Below are 14,734 nucleotides of genomic sequence, written 5' to 3' on the forward strand. Positions count from 1 at the left end.
TCAGTTTCTGTGCTGGTGTCAAACACGCTGTGTTTCAGTACGATTTCATAGTTTTGTCATTTTAATGTCTAATTGTGTTTTCGATTAAAGCAAGAGAGGAAAATATTCACACTGCACCAGTTCAGCCTCAGTCGAAAACTCTGTAAAGAAACGAAAAATCTGGACGAGTAGATATGCACTCGGAATAGTTTGTAAAAATTAACTCTTCCACCAAAACTCAGATGTATAATTACTACGAACTGGTACCCACGTTTTTTATATTTGGCATTGCTTTGGGCTTTATGATCAAATTGCAAAAAACAAGCCATGAAATCCAATATCGGTATTTCTATACATATACATGTATAGGTAGTTTGGTCACAATCAACTGCATTGTCAGTTCTCGATGGAATGAAAAAAGAACCAAAGACCCCTTATGATATGTATACATAATTACCTCTGTATACGTTCGCAATTGAATAAGAATTCATGAATTGACCGTAGAAATGGTGAAAGAGCTGCAAAGAACATTTTGATAAGCTAACTCTTAAACATTTATCACACGAGATTTATGATTTTCATTCCCTAGCTTCACAGAGGTTGATATACCAAATTAAAAATTATGTGTACTCTTTATTTCAGTCTGCTATATTTACATATGATACATAATCACCAGCACATTAATGTACTTACCGAATCATTTCAATAAACTATTCCATTACGGAAATCTAACATAGGCTGTGTTCATGTGTACATTTCGAGTAGCCTCTATAATTAATTTGAATGGAAAAAAGATATAAATTCAATAAGTAAACATCAACAATACAAGATAAAAAAAATCACCAAGTCTCCTGAGAGTAAGTTTGTTTAATCACTCACCAATTACATGGAATAGATCTGCGCATGAAAAAATATTGTGCGCCCATAATTATACAGTGGTAGTGAATGGCCAAGAAAAGCTTGGCACTGGTGAATTAATAGGTATGAAATTAACCCGGACTTGGTACATATAATGAAAAAAAATGTCCCATCATTGGACGAATTGAAAATATTTTCAGAATAACAATGACTTTTGGCACTCGTTCAATTGCGCAATATGGGGATAGATTTTTCACATATCGGATGTGCTCGACTTACGAAAAAAACACTGATTTCTGAAACATCCTGCCATACAACATACATGGGAAAAAAAAAAACTAGCGGCAATGTACTTTCCTATTTTTTCCAATCTATATACACCCAATGTTTGGTTACACCTCCTAAAATTTTATGATGAACCAAAAGCATACAGTAACATTAGAAACGTACAAAATCCAATAATCAGTCCTAAAATGATCGAGTCACGACGTTTGCGTATGTTTATTCTTTGTAGCAAACTATTAACAGCTGGAAACCGATTGGAGATATCGTTGAAACGGGTTTGAATTCGTTTAAAGGTATGCCGCTGAGATACTAAGTGGTCTCGCGTCTCCACTGCTATACTTATTTGGTCATTAACCAGTCTATCGGAGCTGTAACAAACAAGGATTTAGACATCATTTCGGTAATGTAGAAATTACGATTGTTCGATACCTTTCTACTCAATAGTTTAGAAGAGTCATGGTAAGTTTATTGTCAAATTTTATGAATTTTCATTATCAACAGTATGACTCACTTATGTAAATGTTGGCTCTCTTTCAAGTACTGCTCCCTCCTGTTTAGACCATTCCCACTTTTATAATTACTGAAATTCAAAGAAACAAAAACCTGATTATCCTGGATGATTGATATGACATTATTAGCATTACACTCAAGTAGTTAGTTATATTCATTAATGATAAATGCATTTATGAATGTATGCTTGAATATTGAAAACGAGAGTTCATACTCAATTTCCTTTCGCACACTTCCTAAAAGATCTTCTCTATCTCGTTTTGCAGTAAAGTTGGTTTGAGTTTTATTCAATTCTAGCTTATAATCCTTTAAAATTTCTCTATGACGTTGCATCGTATGCAGCATAGGAGCTCCATTTGGTTTTATTTCTCCCATGCGATCATTTACTGTTGACAGCTGTAACAAATCAGTAATATTTTTATTTAAACCAACACAATTACAGGTAGCTTTAATATGTTCACTTACCTTTGCTACCAAAGATTCTATCTCGGTGGCCATATTTTCAAAAACGTGTTCTTCATCAAGTAAGGGAACTGTATCGCTACTTGCATGAATAGATCCTGCATTAACGCCCAATTTGTTAAATGCGACAAGTTTTGCTTCGATCTCATTTTCAAGGTGTCGAGCCTGTTTTCTTAAATCTGTAATCACGAGATGCGAGGTGTAAGTAAAATAATGTGATAATTTGGTACTTTTATATCTTGTTTCTTTGTTGACTAAAACAATCCATTTGTTTGTTAATGGATGACATATCTGTTTTTCATTAGTATACATTGCAATTATCACAACATAAGAACAGATTTAAAGAACGGCAACAACTGAAAATGGAATCGCCCTGTCATTATGTTTGAATGAGCAATATAAGATATTTGCCATTCAAGTCGGCAGTTTAGGTCAATTTAGGTGACAATTCTAGACCTGTCAAAAGTTCCGGATGATGGTGGAGTAAATTCAGAGAAAACATTTCTCAATATTACCATTTACATAGAAACTAGCAGCTCAGGTCATAATCGGTTGGTATTATGCGATTTTAGTGAGCCAGTAATTTAGATTATTATAAAATACCTTCCCATCCAACAGCACCCATCGAATTTGCCATTTTACTCAAAATAATTTAAGTATCTACGATTCACGATTCTCTCATGCATAGCGTACCATACGTACGCGTACCCCCTCCGTGCGTACGTTCATACGCATATGAATCTGTGATATGTATGTGCTGTACACGATTTGTAGTGCACTGCGAACAAAATACAAGAACTGATTGGCTGAACCCTGAAGCCCTGAAAAAGGTTGGAACAAAGGCCCATGAGCACTTTGAGTGAGATGGCGAGTCAATGTTCAGTCAAATGGCGAGTCATCATTAAATCTTAAATATGAACCAATCATAGTAATGTAGCGAAATGCATTTTCCAATCGGAAAGCTTCAGAGGATAGAGGGCTACCTATTTCTCCATGGCGCTAGTCTTGCGCACTGAACTCGTTCTTCAGTCAACGCTGAACTTTTCAAAACGAACAGCAGAATTCAAATAATTTCATCAAATCTAGCGTTGACTGAAGATTGGTTTGATTTTACCTATGCTTGTAATAATTTGATAGGCATCAAACGCATCCGAAATCAATCGATAACGTCGAATAGTAGTATAATTTTATAAGTAAATCAAAAAACATTTCGAACAACCCCTTAGGTTGCCCAAAAAATCGTTAATTCCCGCTTGGTGGCTATATCGTTGGAGCTTGCCGTTAAAGCGGGTCGGCGTTCATTGGCAACTGGCTGCGTTGACATTAATAGCTTTGGAACGCGTACGCAGGATTTACGTTTTGATGAGCTCTATCATTTAAAAAAGAAGAGTCGAAATAATTAGCAAGAATGAGACCAGACTCAAGAAGTATATCTTTCACGTTTCATCGGTCAGCTTTAGCTGCAAACAACAGTCTTGATGATCCGAAAGAATCAAGAAATTTACGACAAAGGCTACAGGATCGTTTTGACCAAGAATGCCCCTATAATTTATCAAAAAAGGATCGAAGTATCTCCAAAGGTACTGATGCCAAGGAGAAGTCTGAACCCTTGACTCCCGAGAAAGGATGGAGTAATTTGAGTCTGAGCAATGTATCAGCCGATTCGAGAAGGGTGTTCAGAAACGGTGCTGAAAAACTGTCGAAGACGTTCTCTTCTGTCAGAACAACTTTCGGAACAATTTCTCAGGTTTGTAGAGAATTTATAGTTTTTTTTTAAATTTTTAATTTGCATTAGTTTGTCTATGGACACAATGAATCAATACTGATTCAAGTTGATAGTATAAGTAGCATTATGTTGATTTGGAAAATGAGGTCTTTGTTGTATATTAAGCTGCCATCAGCAGAGTAGTGCATCAACGATTACTACCTCGTGCATTTTGACAAATCTTATTTTACAAATTCCAGTCCTTATTTCTAAGATAACAGAGGTAAAATTTACTGTAAAATATTTATGCAGGAGTGAGAGTTATAAAGTATGGACTTGTGGACTTTTTTGGTACACAGCAGCTGTATGTTACTTTGCAAGACTTTTTCAAGTATTCGCATGTTGAAATTATCCTTTTTATTTTTAGAAATTCCGAAGTTCAACCCGTCGAAGACAGCGTTTGGAAGAGTGTCATTCCCCTACAATTTCTGCAACACCACAAACACGTTCTCGTCATTTGTTGGGCAGGACACCGACAAAACTATATAGTCCCTTTGGCATAGAGTCCCCAAGATGTGCTTGGAGTAATTCTGCTGAGAAAGAGAACGATGATTCTACTAGTATGCACAAACTTGCCAGTATGGAACACAAGTTACGCAAACCATTCCAACTAACCAAGGCTAATGGTTTTACCTCATTCAGATAAATTTATAAGACTATTCTATTGCGCTATTTGCACTTACTTATTGTTTGGTATTTATTATCAAGTTCTCAAAATTTGCGAGCAAAGAAACTTGAGTTTTAAACAAGACATATTGTCGAATGCTGCGACTTTTAGAATACAACAAGCAGATTTAGGAGATTTTCAGAATTATCGCAAGTTTGACGTACATGTTTCATGGAGGATAGATGGGAGTTGACTGAGTAAGAATATGATTATGGTATAGTTTTACTATAGTCATGGAGATTATGTTCACATTTTTAATTGAAGTCAATTAAGCTGAATTTTGAGCGTTTCAGTTTCTTCTTTTTAATTACTGCTAACTACTAGTTCTAATTTCAATTCACAGCATCGTTGAAATAATAGTTAAAGTTATTTGAATGATAATGACGTGAAAAGTTCTGTTCTGTTTTGGATTGCCAATAATTACTTTAGACTACTACGTATAGAAACGACACTGCGGGCAGATGAGAATTCCGTACAAAGTTTCAAACCATGTTTTATTACAATCAATATTTAAATCGATCAATGAGGCAAACGAAATTGCATTTTGAACCAGATACCATGCCGGCTCCTTGCTTCAATTTTGACTAATCAGTATACATTTGTACCTAAACAAGATGAATGAGCCAACAGTTTTGGCTTAAAATTACATATTCATTAATTTAATATTTATATACTACTAATACTATTTAATTTAGTGATATAACGAATACATTTGGCGACCTAATGGCAACTATGTTAGACTTAAGGAGAGAGGTAGCTTTAGATAGTATGTCTTGATCAATGTAAAATCAATTTGATCTCAACGTATTCCTTGTAGCTTTTTCACCTACTCTGCCTATTTAAGGGCAATTTTTTCTATACAGTTTTGAACTGTTGCATAAATATTATATGTATGTAAAAATGACTTCACATATTTTGCGTGATGTCTGCAAAAATCAAAGAGCATCATTTTCTTACAAGAATCAACGTTAAGAATCGAATTTCAGAAGCAACCAGATTAAATGCAACAGCGCTGAAAAGTACTTTTAGCATTCAATGTGGGAAAAATCAGGTTCCCATAACTGAATATTCCTTTTTTTGAATAATCATTTTTGTGATTAATATTTCATCTATAATTTGCATCAATAAAATCACTTGCTCGAGTATAGAGATATTTGTTTTATTGTTTACAAAATGAATTTACAAAAAGAAATTTTATCGACTGACTTTTTCATTTGAAGATCAGATATAAAGGACACTTTTTTACTATTGCTTCGTGTGCTGTCGAGTCCGTAGGATTCGTAGGATAACGATTAGGGTACAATTAGGACTCTAGTGTGCAGAAATCCGGAGAAATCCCATTTCTCGAGTATGGATAACAGCTTGAAAGTGGCGCTATTTATGCGAGTGGCTTGTCCTTGGCTAAACTAGAAATGTGTCAAAGTTGAAGTTCTCTGTTGGCTTTAGTCTATGGATTTCGAATTCCGCGGCAACTACCGATCAGACTCGAGCGTGGCAAGAGGCAAAAAACGACTACGGTGAGATACTGAACTGTAAGTAGTTTATCCGGAAAATTAAATAGTTGTTTAACGATCTATAATGAGATATACTGAACGGATAGCGTGAAAGCTCTTCAGTTGCTCTAATTAAGTCTCAGGTCCTGAGATATTATGGTAAACCTTTAACCCGCTTGGCAGAGATTCGAGATTCCTCCTTGCGCTTGGCGTGGCTTTACCGCGGCCAGCCATTTTGATTATTGTTGAGTGTGACTTGTGATTGATGTGACGCGTTGTGTTGATGATGAAGGTATTGCTAATGTTATTACTTGTTTTTTTGAATCTGCTTGGTATACATCCGCTTTGCTCAACCAGAAACCTTTTATAAGATAGTTCGGCAATCAATCTCCAGCCATAAATGAGAACTGCCGATTTGCGTCATGCAGTCGAATATTATGTTTAGGCGGTAACAATTTAATGTTGCATCGATTCATCAAATTTATACGTCTACCAACCGTACTACCTATATTGAATACGATACACGTGATGCAATGCAAAACTGTAGACTTTTTGGGTTTTTATTGAATTTACTTCACACGACTGTTTCCAACCTAAAACAACGATGAAAAAACAGGCCGGTAATACGTACCCCATCAAATGGCGCCATTCAAAGTTCTGAACGTCTGTTATGGCATTTTTCACTGGACTAAATTTGGTGTAACGTAGCTCATGGTAACGCTTTCTGCCCTTTCTTTTCTTTCCGTCAAGAGGGAGATGAAACCAAACTCAATGTACACTTTTTGACCAGTGAAAGACACTGTTAATGCAATCCCATCCATTTACAGTGTCTCACATCTGAGGTGCTATTTGTGAGTAGTAAACAAAAAAGTTGGGTGTTGCTTGTATTTCCGAAGTATTAAAAAATATGTACATTGCTGAAATATTATAAATAACCAACAGTTATTTGAGGCATCATTTAACATTTTTTTTGCAGACTAAAATGAGCAAGACTAAGGAGTCACCTGCCTTAGAAGGAGAGACGGAAGAAGAGTTCAGCGTTGAGAAAGTATTAGACAGGCGTGTAATCAAAGGGAAAATCGAATATTTCCTCAAATGGAAAGGGTACAGTAATGATGAAAACACATGGGAGCCAGAGGAAAACCTCGACTGTCCTGACTTGATAGCTCAGTTCGAGGAACAACGTAAAAAAAAAGAAGCAGCTAGCTCTGGAAAAAAAGAAGAAAAAGAAGTAAAAAAACGGAAAAGTTCATCCACACCAGTTCCAACAGCTCCATCTAAAAAAAAGGTTTCCGAAGAAAAGAAACCTGAAGGTGAATTAGTTAACTCAATTAATTCATGATAGGTATTTTTTCGGGAATTCGGTTGGTTAATAATATTGTCCAAAGAGAACTCGTTCCAAGTGTGGTTTAGTGACTAATTATATCCATTCATCAAGTGCGCATGTGGTTCATTGTTTAGCTTAAAATACTGAAAGCGTTGTTAGAATTTCACAAGAATGAAAGAACTCAACATTTGAATTGAACAACACTTTATTTTACAGGATTTGACAGAAATTTGGATCCAGAAAGAATTATTGGTGCAACAGATTCCAGTGGGGAATTAATGTTTCTAATGAAATGGAAAGGTACGGATGATGCAGATCTGGTACCAGCGCGAATAGCGAATGAAAAATGTCCACAAATCGTAATTAGATTTTACGAAGAACGTCTAACCTGGCATAGTCCTACCAATGACGAAGAAAATAATAAAGCAGATCCTGAGTAGCAATTACCAGCTCAAATCCAAAAATCCAAGCCAGGCTTGTCTTACACTGCTCGTTTTAAAATATGCCGCATTTAGCATGTAAAATAAGCTCTATGTATAACTCATTGTAAGGACCCCATTACCGTTGGTGTTGTTTGGATTCATAAAAAAGAAATCAATTTTGAGGCATTGATTGTTTAGTTTTTCGTGTAACGTGCGGCTATTCAAATAGGCATATGCCATTCCATGTTTAAATTGAAAATTCTGACAACGACCACACAATGTTTCTACGTTAAGTATGATTAATAAAATCCATTTTTTTTCCTTTTTTTCAATACTCATATCATTTGTTACTCTAATAAGTATTTCAATGATATTTCTACAAAAATGAAAGAAAGGTTATTGACTGTTTATGTAGAACTCTGATTCTATGTGACGCTCAACTCAACACACACACACACAGCTAGACGCTCGTGTTACTTCTCGTTTTATCCTAATGGTATGATGCACACATGCCATGTGATCACAAACGATAGATATACATTTTGGAAGTACAGATCTGTCCATTTACAGTCCCGAAGTGGCATGCATCAAAAAGCATGGAGCCAATAATCCAGTTACTCATATGCGAATCGAGTTCGTTTTTCTCTATCATTCACACGATTTTGAATATGAATCTAAGCATGATGCATCATTTATTGTTTTTTATTAATACTACCGTATTTGATTCCTTGCATTACCTAATATTGTCTTAACATTATATGATTAATAGATGACATGTGTGTAAAAACAGCGTCGTAGATGTTGCTTGTCTCACAAGAGAACCTTTGACGACTTCAAAGATTGTGAACTATTCTTTTATAATTTCAAATAACTACTTGTCCTCGACTATCGACTTTTAGGCAATACCATTTTGAATCATTTAATAAATTACACAATATTTTTTCTAAAATTTGTATCAGATTGTGCCGATGGTTGGTATCTTCCAAGAGTTATGTCAGTTACTGTAGTACATTGAATAACATTCTACTTAAATAAGTTATCGTGATTTCGAATAAAGTACCTAGAAGGTAGTGATGAAACTTCTGTTGAAATTTAAAAAATAAATTTGTATATGAAAATAAGTTCTCCATGCTCACCTACATTTTCCTTTACTGAGTCTGCTGATCATATGATTTAAAGCACAAGAACAGTTGGCTGGTAATTAATTAGCCTTCCCAACATTTCTACATCGATTGGTAGTTGTTGACTGCAGAATTGACCTGATATGAAATTTGAAAATCTGTGCAAGCGTAATTATCACTGTTCAATTTGAGCTGATTGAAGATCTCAAAATTATCTACTTTTTATTTTTTGGCGTTAGTAATGCCGTACACTTCCGACAGATGTGTTGTGCGAACGTTTATGATGTTTGATACGCTGTTTGATCGTTGACTGATGATTGGGTTTGATGTGCTTTGTCTAATGCTCGTTACGAATTGTGATTTTCAAAAGAGCCAATCAGGGATGTTCTGGCTAACGTATATTAACATGGCGCTAAAATTAATTTACGGAATTTTGTTGAGAAAATACAAGACCACTGCTTTTTTACTGTGAATGGTTGAACGCCCTCAAATTATGAAATATTTTTATATTACCTGTTATTCATTAGGCTATCTGGGGAAATAATTTGGACGTAATTGAATAAGTAGTAGCGATCAATAATAAAGAGCACAAAATTTTTTATTTTTGATGCAGACCATGTATTACTTCAATTGTTTTGGGTAAAATGAAGAATGCAAGGTCAATGCTTGAAGTTCGTAGGTCGACACGGAATAAGCAAGGAGCTAAAATAAGTGGGAACGCCTACCGAGCTGCAGGGTTAAAGACCGGTGCCTCATAACGACTGCTGAATACATCAAGGCCACGGAAGCACAAAACATTTTTCGCGACTTTCAAGAGAAGAAGCTAGTCACTATGGCATTAGCCATTGCTGTATTAACCATCACTCTGTTTGTTGGTAAGTTGAAGAATAAATTCAGAAGTATGTGAGTTTTCAGTAAAATCTTAGATCGTCTGAATGTAGATAACATTTTCTGCATACGAGACAACGACAATCGTTACGAAACCTGAGGACGAAAATTCTCGCGAATTCCACGGCGCCCCAAGAAGTCTACGATTGCGGTGGTCCTTTTTAATAAATCACTAAATGCTATATGCATGATTGGAAATGTATATTCATCTCGGCCATTGCCTGTGATTTTTTTTTCTGAGTGAATGATAGTTTGTCGTGATTCCGAAGTCTGTCGCTCGTTATAGGATATCAAACTTTTGTCGCATTAAAGTTCATCCAGGATCAGAAAGTTCTTTACGCGACGTTATAGATTCCATGAAAGTACACCTTTTACTCTCCCAATCATTTTGAAGGGCAGACAGTTCTTGTTGTTAGTGATATATTACTATGATATTACCTCAACAATTTAAATCGCTGCATGAGAACCACTCAGGTAGCCTGTGATCCAACTAAGGAGACCAGGTGTAGCTTTTCTGGATAAGCCCCGGGAAATTTGATCTTAGTTAACCGAGAGACATTTTGTAATTCAAGAACGATTTAAGTACCAATCAACGATTAAGTACAAGTCAACGATTCAAGGATCGAGTAGAAATCGTCACTCTACGATAGAGTAAGGCTATACATAAGCCACAAAAATTGTCAATCGGTCAGCCATTTCTTTCTTATGTGAAGGTCATCGAATCTTTGAAGTGTTTTGAAAACGACTCATCATTTTGGCAAAAAGTAGCTCATTCGAAAGTTGAAACAATCTTCAATTATCTCAAAAAATTGCGCATTTCGTTCTCCAATCGGTTGGTGCATCATCACCAATAGCCGCTCCATGAACTTTGGCATGATACAAACTACATAAATCAGTCTTAATTTCCGTTTTGAGGATCGAAGATATTATACAAATCCATAATAAGTATAGCTCCTGTTCAGTTCTGCAAAAACAAGAATGGTTTTTTAAAAATTATAATTCGAAAACACACCGTTTAAACAAGAAGCATTATAAATATATGAACGTATTCAAATTATACTTATATTCATGCTTTAGTGAAAACTTATCTTTTTGGGGTTCATGCCAATCTGATGGCCATATTGAAATATCGAACCCTGAAGACAAAACCAATATGTAAATGTGGCTTCTCTAGATTCCTTTGTGATACGAGATCACAATTTTTCGCATTATCCACAAGTGATTCGCTCCATTCGATGTTTTCACTCTACCCTATTATAACGTACATACATACTTATACTTTCGATTTTTTATCAGCTGATAAACTTTCTAGTTCAAAGGTCAGACGATGATGTTTCCCATCGTCTGTTATCGTCACGACAATATTGTGTTGTCAGTTTGTTGTTCAGAAATGATTTGACTGATAATGTTTAAAACCGTAATCTTTCAGTGCAGCTTCTCTTCTTATTCTTCTCTCTAACCATCTGCATTGTATGGTTATTTCCTCTTTTAGGATGTATTGGAGAACACTTGACCGTTTCAGACTCTGAATTGAAAAAGTTTGCGGAAGTACTTTTCAGTAGGGAACACCTGGATTTTCAGCACAGCGTGAAGATCGACCTTCAAAATCGAGTACCGAAAAAGCACTACACGGACGTCTCGCCCGAACCGTGAGATAATTTTCAATTACCCCAAATAATTTCACACCAAAATTATAATCTCTTACACGTATAGATAATTATTAAAGATATTGCCCCGCGATTGAAAGAAAATAGTGAAATCTATAATAGTTTTTTGTTTTTACAATTTATACGATTATTCATTCAATTTTGGGGTGAAAATTTTAAAACCGAGTTCAAAAACTTCTTACCCTAATTACATCTTGCAATTGGAATCTATGATGAAAGTAGTTTTTTTCTCTTTTTCTGTCCACTTTCATCCAATTATTAGAATTTCTACTCAAATAGATTTTTATCGGTGAGTCCAACTATTCTGGAAACACCTATGGTAACTCGGATAAGGGAGCTATTCGATAATTATGACATCGATTCGAGTCACGCCGAGCACGTAACTCCCGAAGAGCAGAAAGAAGAGGAAAATTTTATCGATGCTCTTCTTGCAACAGATCAAATTGATCGTGTGATGCGCTTCTTATCCGACCACCGATTCATCGAAGCAGGCAATCAGACCTATAAGGAAACTTTGAAGGCCGTTTGGTTCTTTCAATACGCAAGAAAGCAATCGAGTGGATTACGTACAAGTTCAGGTTTCGAACACGTATTTCTTGGAGAATTGAAAGGTCGGGGAGGCGGTTTGATTGGCATGCACAATTGGATTTTCATAAATGCGGCCGAAAAGGCTGGAAAATTAAATTATTTTGGATACAAGAGCAAGAAAATATTGGGATGCGCTAGTCACGTGAGTGGAAGTAAAATTAATATAGATACATAAATATGTCAGGATATATTTCATATGATATTTCAGTATGCATGAGAAAAAATTCTAAAAAAATTGAAACCTAGTATAAACGGTCAATGACATTGTTCACTGAAAATAGTATACAGTCGTTTCTGATGAACGCTCGTAAGAAGATAAGGTACACGAGTGAGATAAAAATTTTAAGATTACTAATGCGTCTTTCTCTATAATTCCAACGGTGATGACCTGACGTGACTAATGAGAAACGGTATCGAATTTTTCTCTTCATTTCCCGAATTTAAATCAATGAATCTCTTCAAGATACAATTAGCTGCAGCGTATAATTAATATTTTTTCCGCAAAAGCTGAATTTGAAGCTAATGATACTATGGTAGTGTATAATTTAGAGTAACAAAACGAATGAATTGTTACAGAAAGTTATCATCGCCCATGTGGTCTATCATTACGCGGGCAAGGTGAAATTGACGTCGATGTTTATCGGCATATCACCGGAACTGGAGGTATCTTTATACACCCTATGCTATTTCGTAAGACCTAATAAACATTGCCGCCTTTCAATGGGTGGTAAAAAGTTCGGAATACAAACCTACGCTATGAATCACACCGGCTCGCCTTCACTTGGTACCGCATATCCAGTTGCCGCATTTATTGATGCTTAGTAATTGTTAAAAAACATTATAGTGATAGCGAGAATAATAACAATAATGCTTCAATAAATATTTAATAAAAACAACAATACACTTAATGGTATTAGCGGTTCTAATAAACAACAATAAGAGTAATAATTATGTGATAATATTGAGAATGATGACATTATCTTATGATGATACCTAATTATGTACTAACAATAAAATTATTAACAAAAAATAATTTCTGTCCGTCTTTAATGTCTCTCCTGTTCTATAGGAAGTTTTTTCCAATATCTTCTATTGAATTTGTTTCCTGATAACATCTGATGCGATACAAAGAAAAAAAAATTCAACTCTGCTCAGTTTGTTTCTTGATTTTAATGCGTTTTCTGAACTTTAATTTGTTTATATAATAAACTAACTATTTTCCGATTTAAGACCATCATTTTCAATCCTCTCCTTTCTTATTGACACAAAGAAATGGAAGACAGTTTCAAGTTTAAATCATATACTCGAGATTATTACACATCTATTCTGAAGTTCTTAAAACTATATTAAGATTGATTGAGGTATTACTATAGTTTAACGAACTTATCGAACTTTAGAATGTTGGTATTTCAATATTTTTAAATCATAACACAAATATGCGTGGAAATATCTCGCATACAACAGATATACATATATGCGTGTTCTGAGTTTGTAGCTGTAATCTCTAAGTGTTATTCAACGTAGTGGATTCAGTGAGATACTTTCACGAATTGTACCAACTACCTTTCAGGAGGTTTTAACATCATCGCAGACAGAATTGTATCATAATCACGTAAACGTCGTGAAGGAAATTTGATGCAGTGAAAAAATGAGCGCATATACCTAGGGGAGTAATTTTTATATTATATTGTAAATTGTTATTTGATATAGGTATGTAATGTATGCCGGGATCGAATGGTCATCATATACGTTCGCATATCATGATAATCGATGCCATGAATAGTATTTTTCCTCTCTTCAGATGATACAGGTTCAGGTGATTTCGAGTTCTCAATGAGTTTTCAATCTTACAATTAAAAAGAGAGCGGAGAAAATACTACTCATGCTGTCGACTAAAGAATTCCATCAAAATTTACAATGTTTCACAGGTTCGTCGTGTGTTCAAATAACGCAAACTATTTGAAGGGCAACAATTGTTTCCATTTTTCATAAATTGATAGGAGTTCGGTATTTGTAAATGTCATCTCTAAATAGTATAATTTAGTATCATTTGCTACGCCAATATATGATTTCACTTGTCTTCGTACTTCTAGAATAGTCTAGAATGTCCTGTCGTGTATCTTCAGGCGCATTGCTAACGATAGCAATGGTCATTCGAGTAGAAAATTAAAAATATTGTGGGTTTTCAATTGAAAAGAAACAACAACATTATCAAAACTGTAGAGAACAATATCATACTGGACTTGTTCAGCATAAAAAAACCTTCATTTTTCATATTTGTTTGTTACGAAGTATTTTTAAGAAATGATTCTTTTTCCACTTTATGATTCTTCTTTGTATTCATGTAACTTTGATAATTGAACGTCTGAAAATTTAACTAAATACATAACAGTCGTCGGAACTTTCGTCAATTCTACGTTTCCATTCATTAGGGAAATCTACTGTGTTTTATAAAGAAATGTACAGCGTTATTAGGTGAGCGAGGCGAGCCTCTCCTAGGTCCAAATGCCACTTTTTTGTGGTTCATTTGACCAAAAAACCTTGAAACATTGGGACATGAACTTGAAAATTATTCATATTCATGTCTCGATGTGTTATCGATCATTATTTTTCGAAAAAACGATACAAATCAAAAAAATGGTATTCTTATCATTGAAATGTATTATGAATATATCTATATACAGATAGAAAGTAACGCCATC

The 14,734-nt window shown here is 35.0% G+C and overlaps 4 protein-coding genes across 7 annotated transcripts; 3 read left to right on the forward strand and 1 right to left on the reverse strand.

Moving 5' to 3' along the window:
* Positions 1-592: 592 nt before the first annotated feature.
* Positions 593-2,869, reverse strand: LOC105684170 (Golgi SNAP receptor complex member 1). Of its 2 annotated transcripts, none has more exons than XM_012397334.3 (5): positions 2,698-2,869; positions 2,098-2,273; positions 1,847-2,028; positions 1,634-1,702; positions 593-1,490 (listed from the first exon to the last, which is right to left on the reverse strand). In XM_012397334.3, the coding sequence occupies exons 1-5, from the start codon at positions 2,729-2,731 to the stop codon at positions 1,247-1,249; spliced, it is 705 nt and encodes a 234-aa protein (XP_012252757.2). In that variant the 5' UTR covers positions 2,732-2,869; the 3' UTR covers positions 593-1,246. The 2 variants fall into 2 exon arrangements, with proteins under 2 accessions (XP_012252757.2, XP_048505939.1); XM_048649982.1 differs by lacking the exon at positions 2,698-2,869 and adding an exon at positions 2,551-2,611.
* A 160-nt stretch (positions 2,870-3,029) lies between these two features.
* LOC105683260 lies at positions 3,030-5,673 on the forward strand. The gene is made up of 2 exons (XM_012395739.3): positions 3,030-3,841; positions 4,227-5,673. The coding sequence occupies exons 1-2, from the start codon at positions 3,503-3,505 to the stop codon at positions 4,503-4,505; spliced, it is 618 nt and encodes a 205-aa protein (XP_012251162.1). The 5' UTR covers positions 3,030-3,502; the 3' UTR covers positions 4,506-5,673.
* A 228-nt stretch (positions 5,674-5,901) lies between these two features.
* LOC105683055 (chromobox protein homolog 1-like) lies at positions 5,902-8,889 on the forward strand. 3 transcript variants are annotated; one of them, XM_012395371.3, is made up of 3 exons: positions 5,902-6,058; positions 6,996-7,332; positions 7,563-8,889. In XM_012395371.3, the coding sequence occupies exons 2-3, from the start codon at positions 7,002-7,004 to the stop codon at positions 7,784-7,786; spliced, it is 555 nt and encodes a 184-aa protein (XP_012250794.1). In that variant the 5' UTR covers positions 5,902-6,058; positions 6,996-7,001; the 3' UTR covers positions 7,787-8,889. The 3 variants fall into 3 exon arrangements, with proteins under 3 accessions (XP_012250794.1, XP_012250777.2, XP_012250802.1); XM_012395354.3 differs by lacking the exon at positions 5,902-6,058 and adding an exon at positions 6,089-6,311; XM_012395379.3 differs by lacking the exon at positions 5,902-6,058 and adding an exon at positions 6,365-6,870.
* Positions 8,890-9,035: 146 nt separating this feature from the next.
* LOC105682926 (endoribonuclease CG2145-like) lies at positions 9,036-13,061 on the forward strand. Its single transcript, XM_012395178.2, has 4 exons — positions 9,036-9,764; positions 11,270-11,426; positions 11,724-12,174; positions 12,609-13,061. The coding sequence occupies exons 1-4, from the start codon at positions 9,722-9,724 to the stop codon at positions 12,852-12,854; spliced, it is 897 nt and encodes a 298-aa protein (XP_012250601.2). The 5' UTR covers positions 9,036-9,721; the 3' UTR covers positions 12,855-13,061.
* Positions 13,062-14,734: the final 1,673 nt, after the last annotated feature.

Source organism: Athalia rosae, chromosome 2, assembly GCF_917208135.1.
Source record: "Athalia rosae chromosome 2, iyAthRosa1.1, whole genome shotgun sequence".
NCBI classification, from domain to species: domain Eukaryota; kingdom Metazoa; phylum Arthropoda; class Insecta; order Hymenoptera; family Athaliidae; genus Athalia; species Athalia rosae.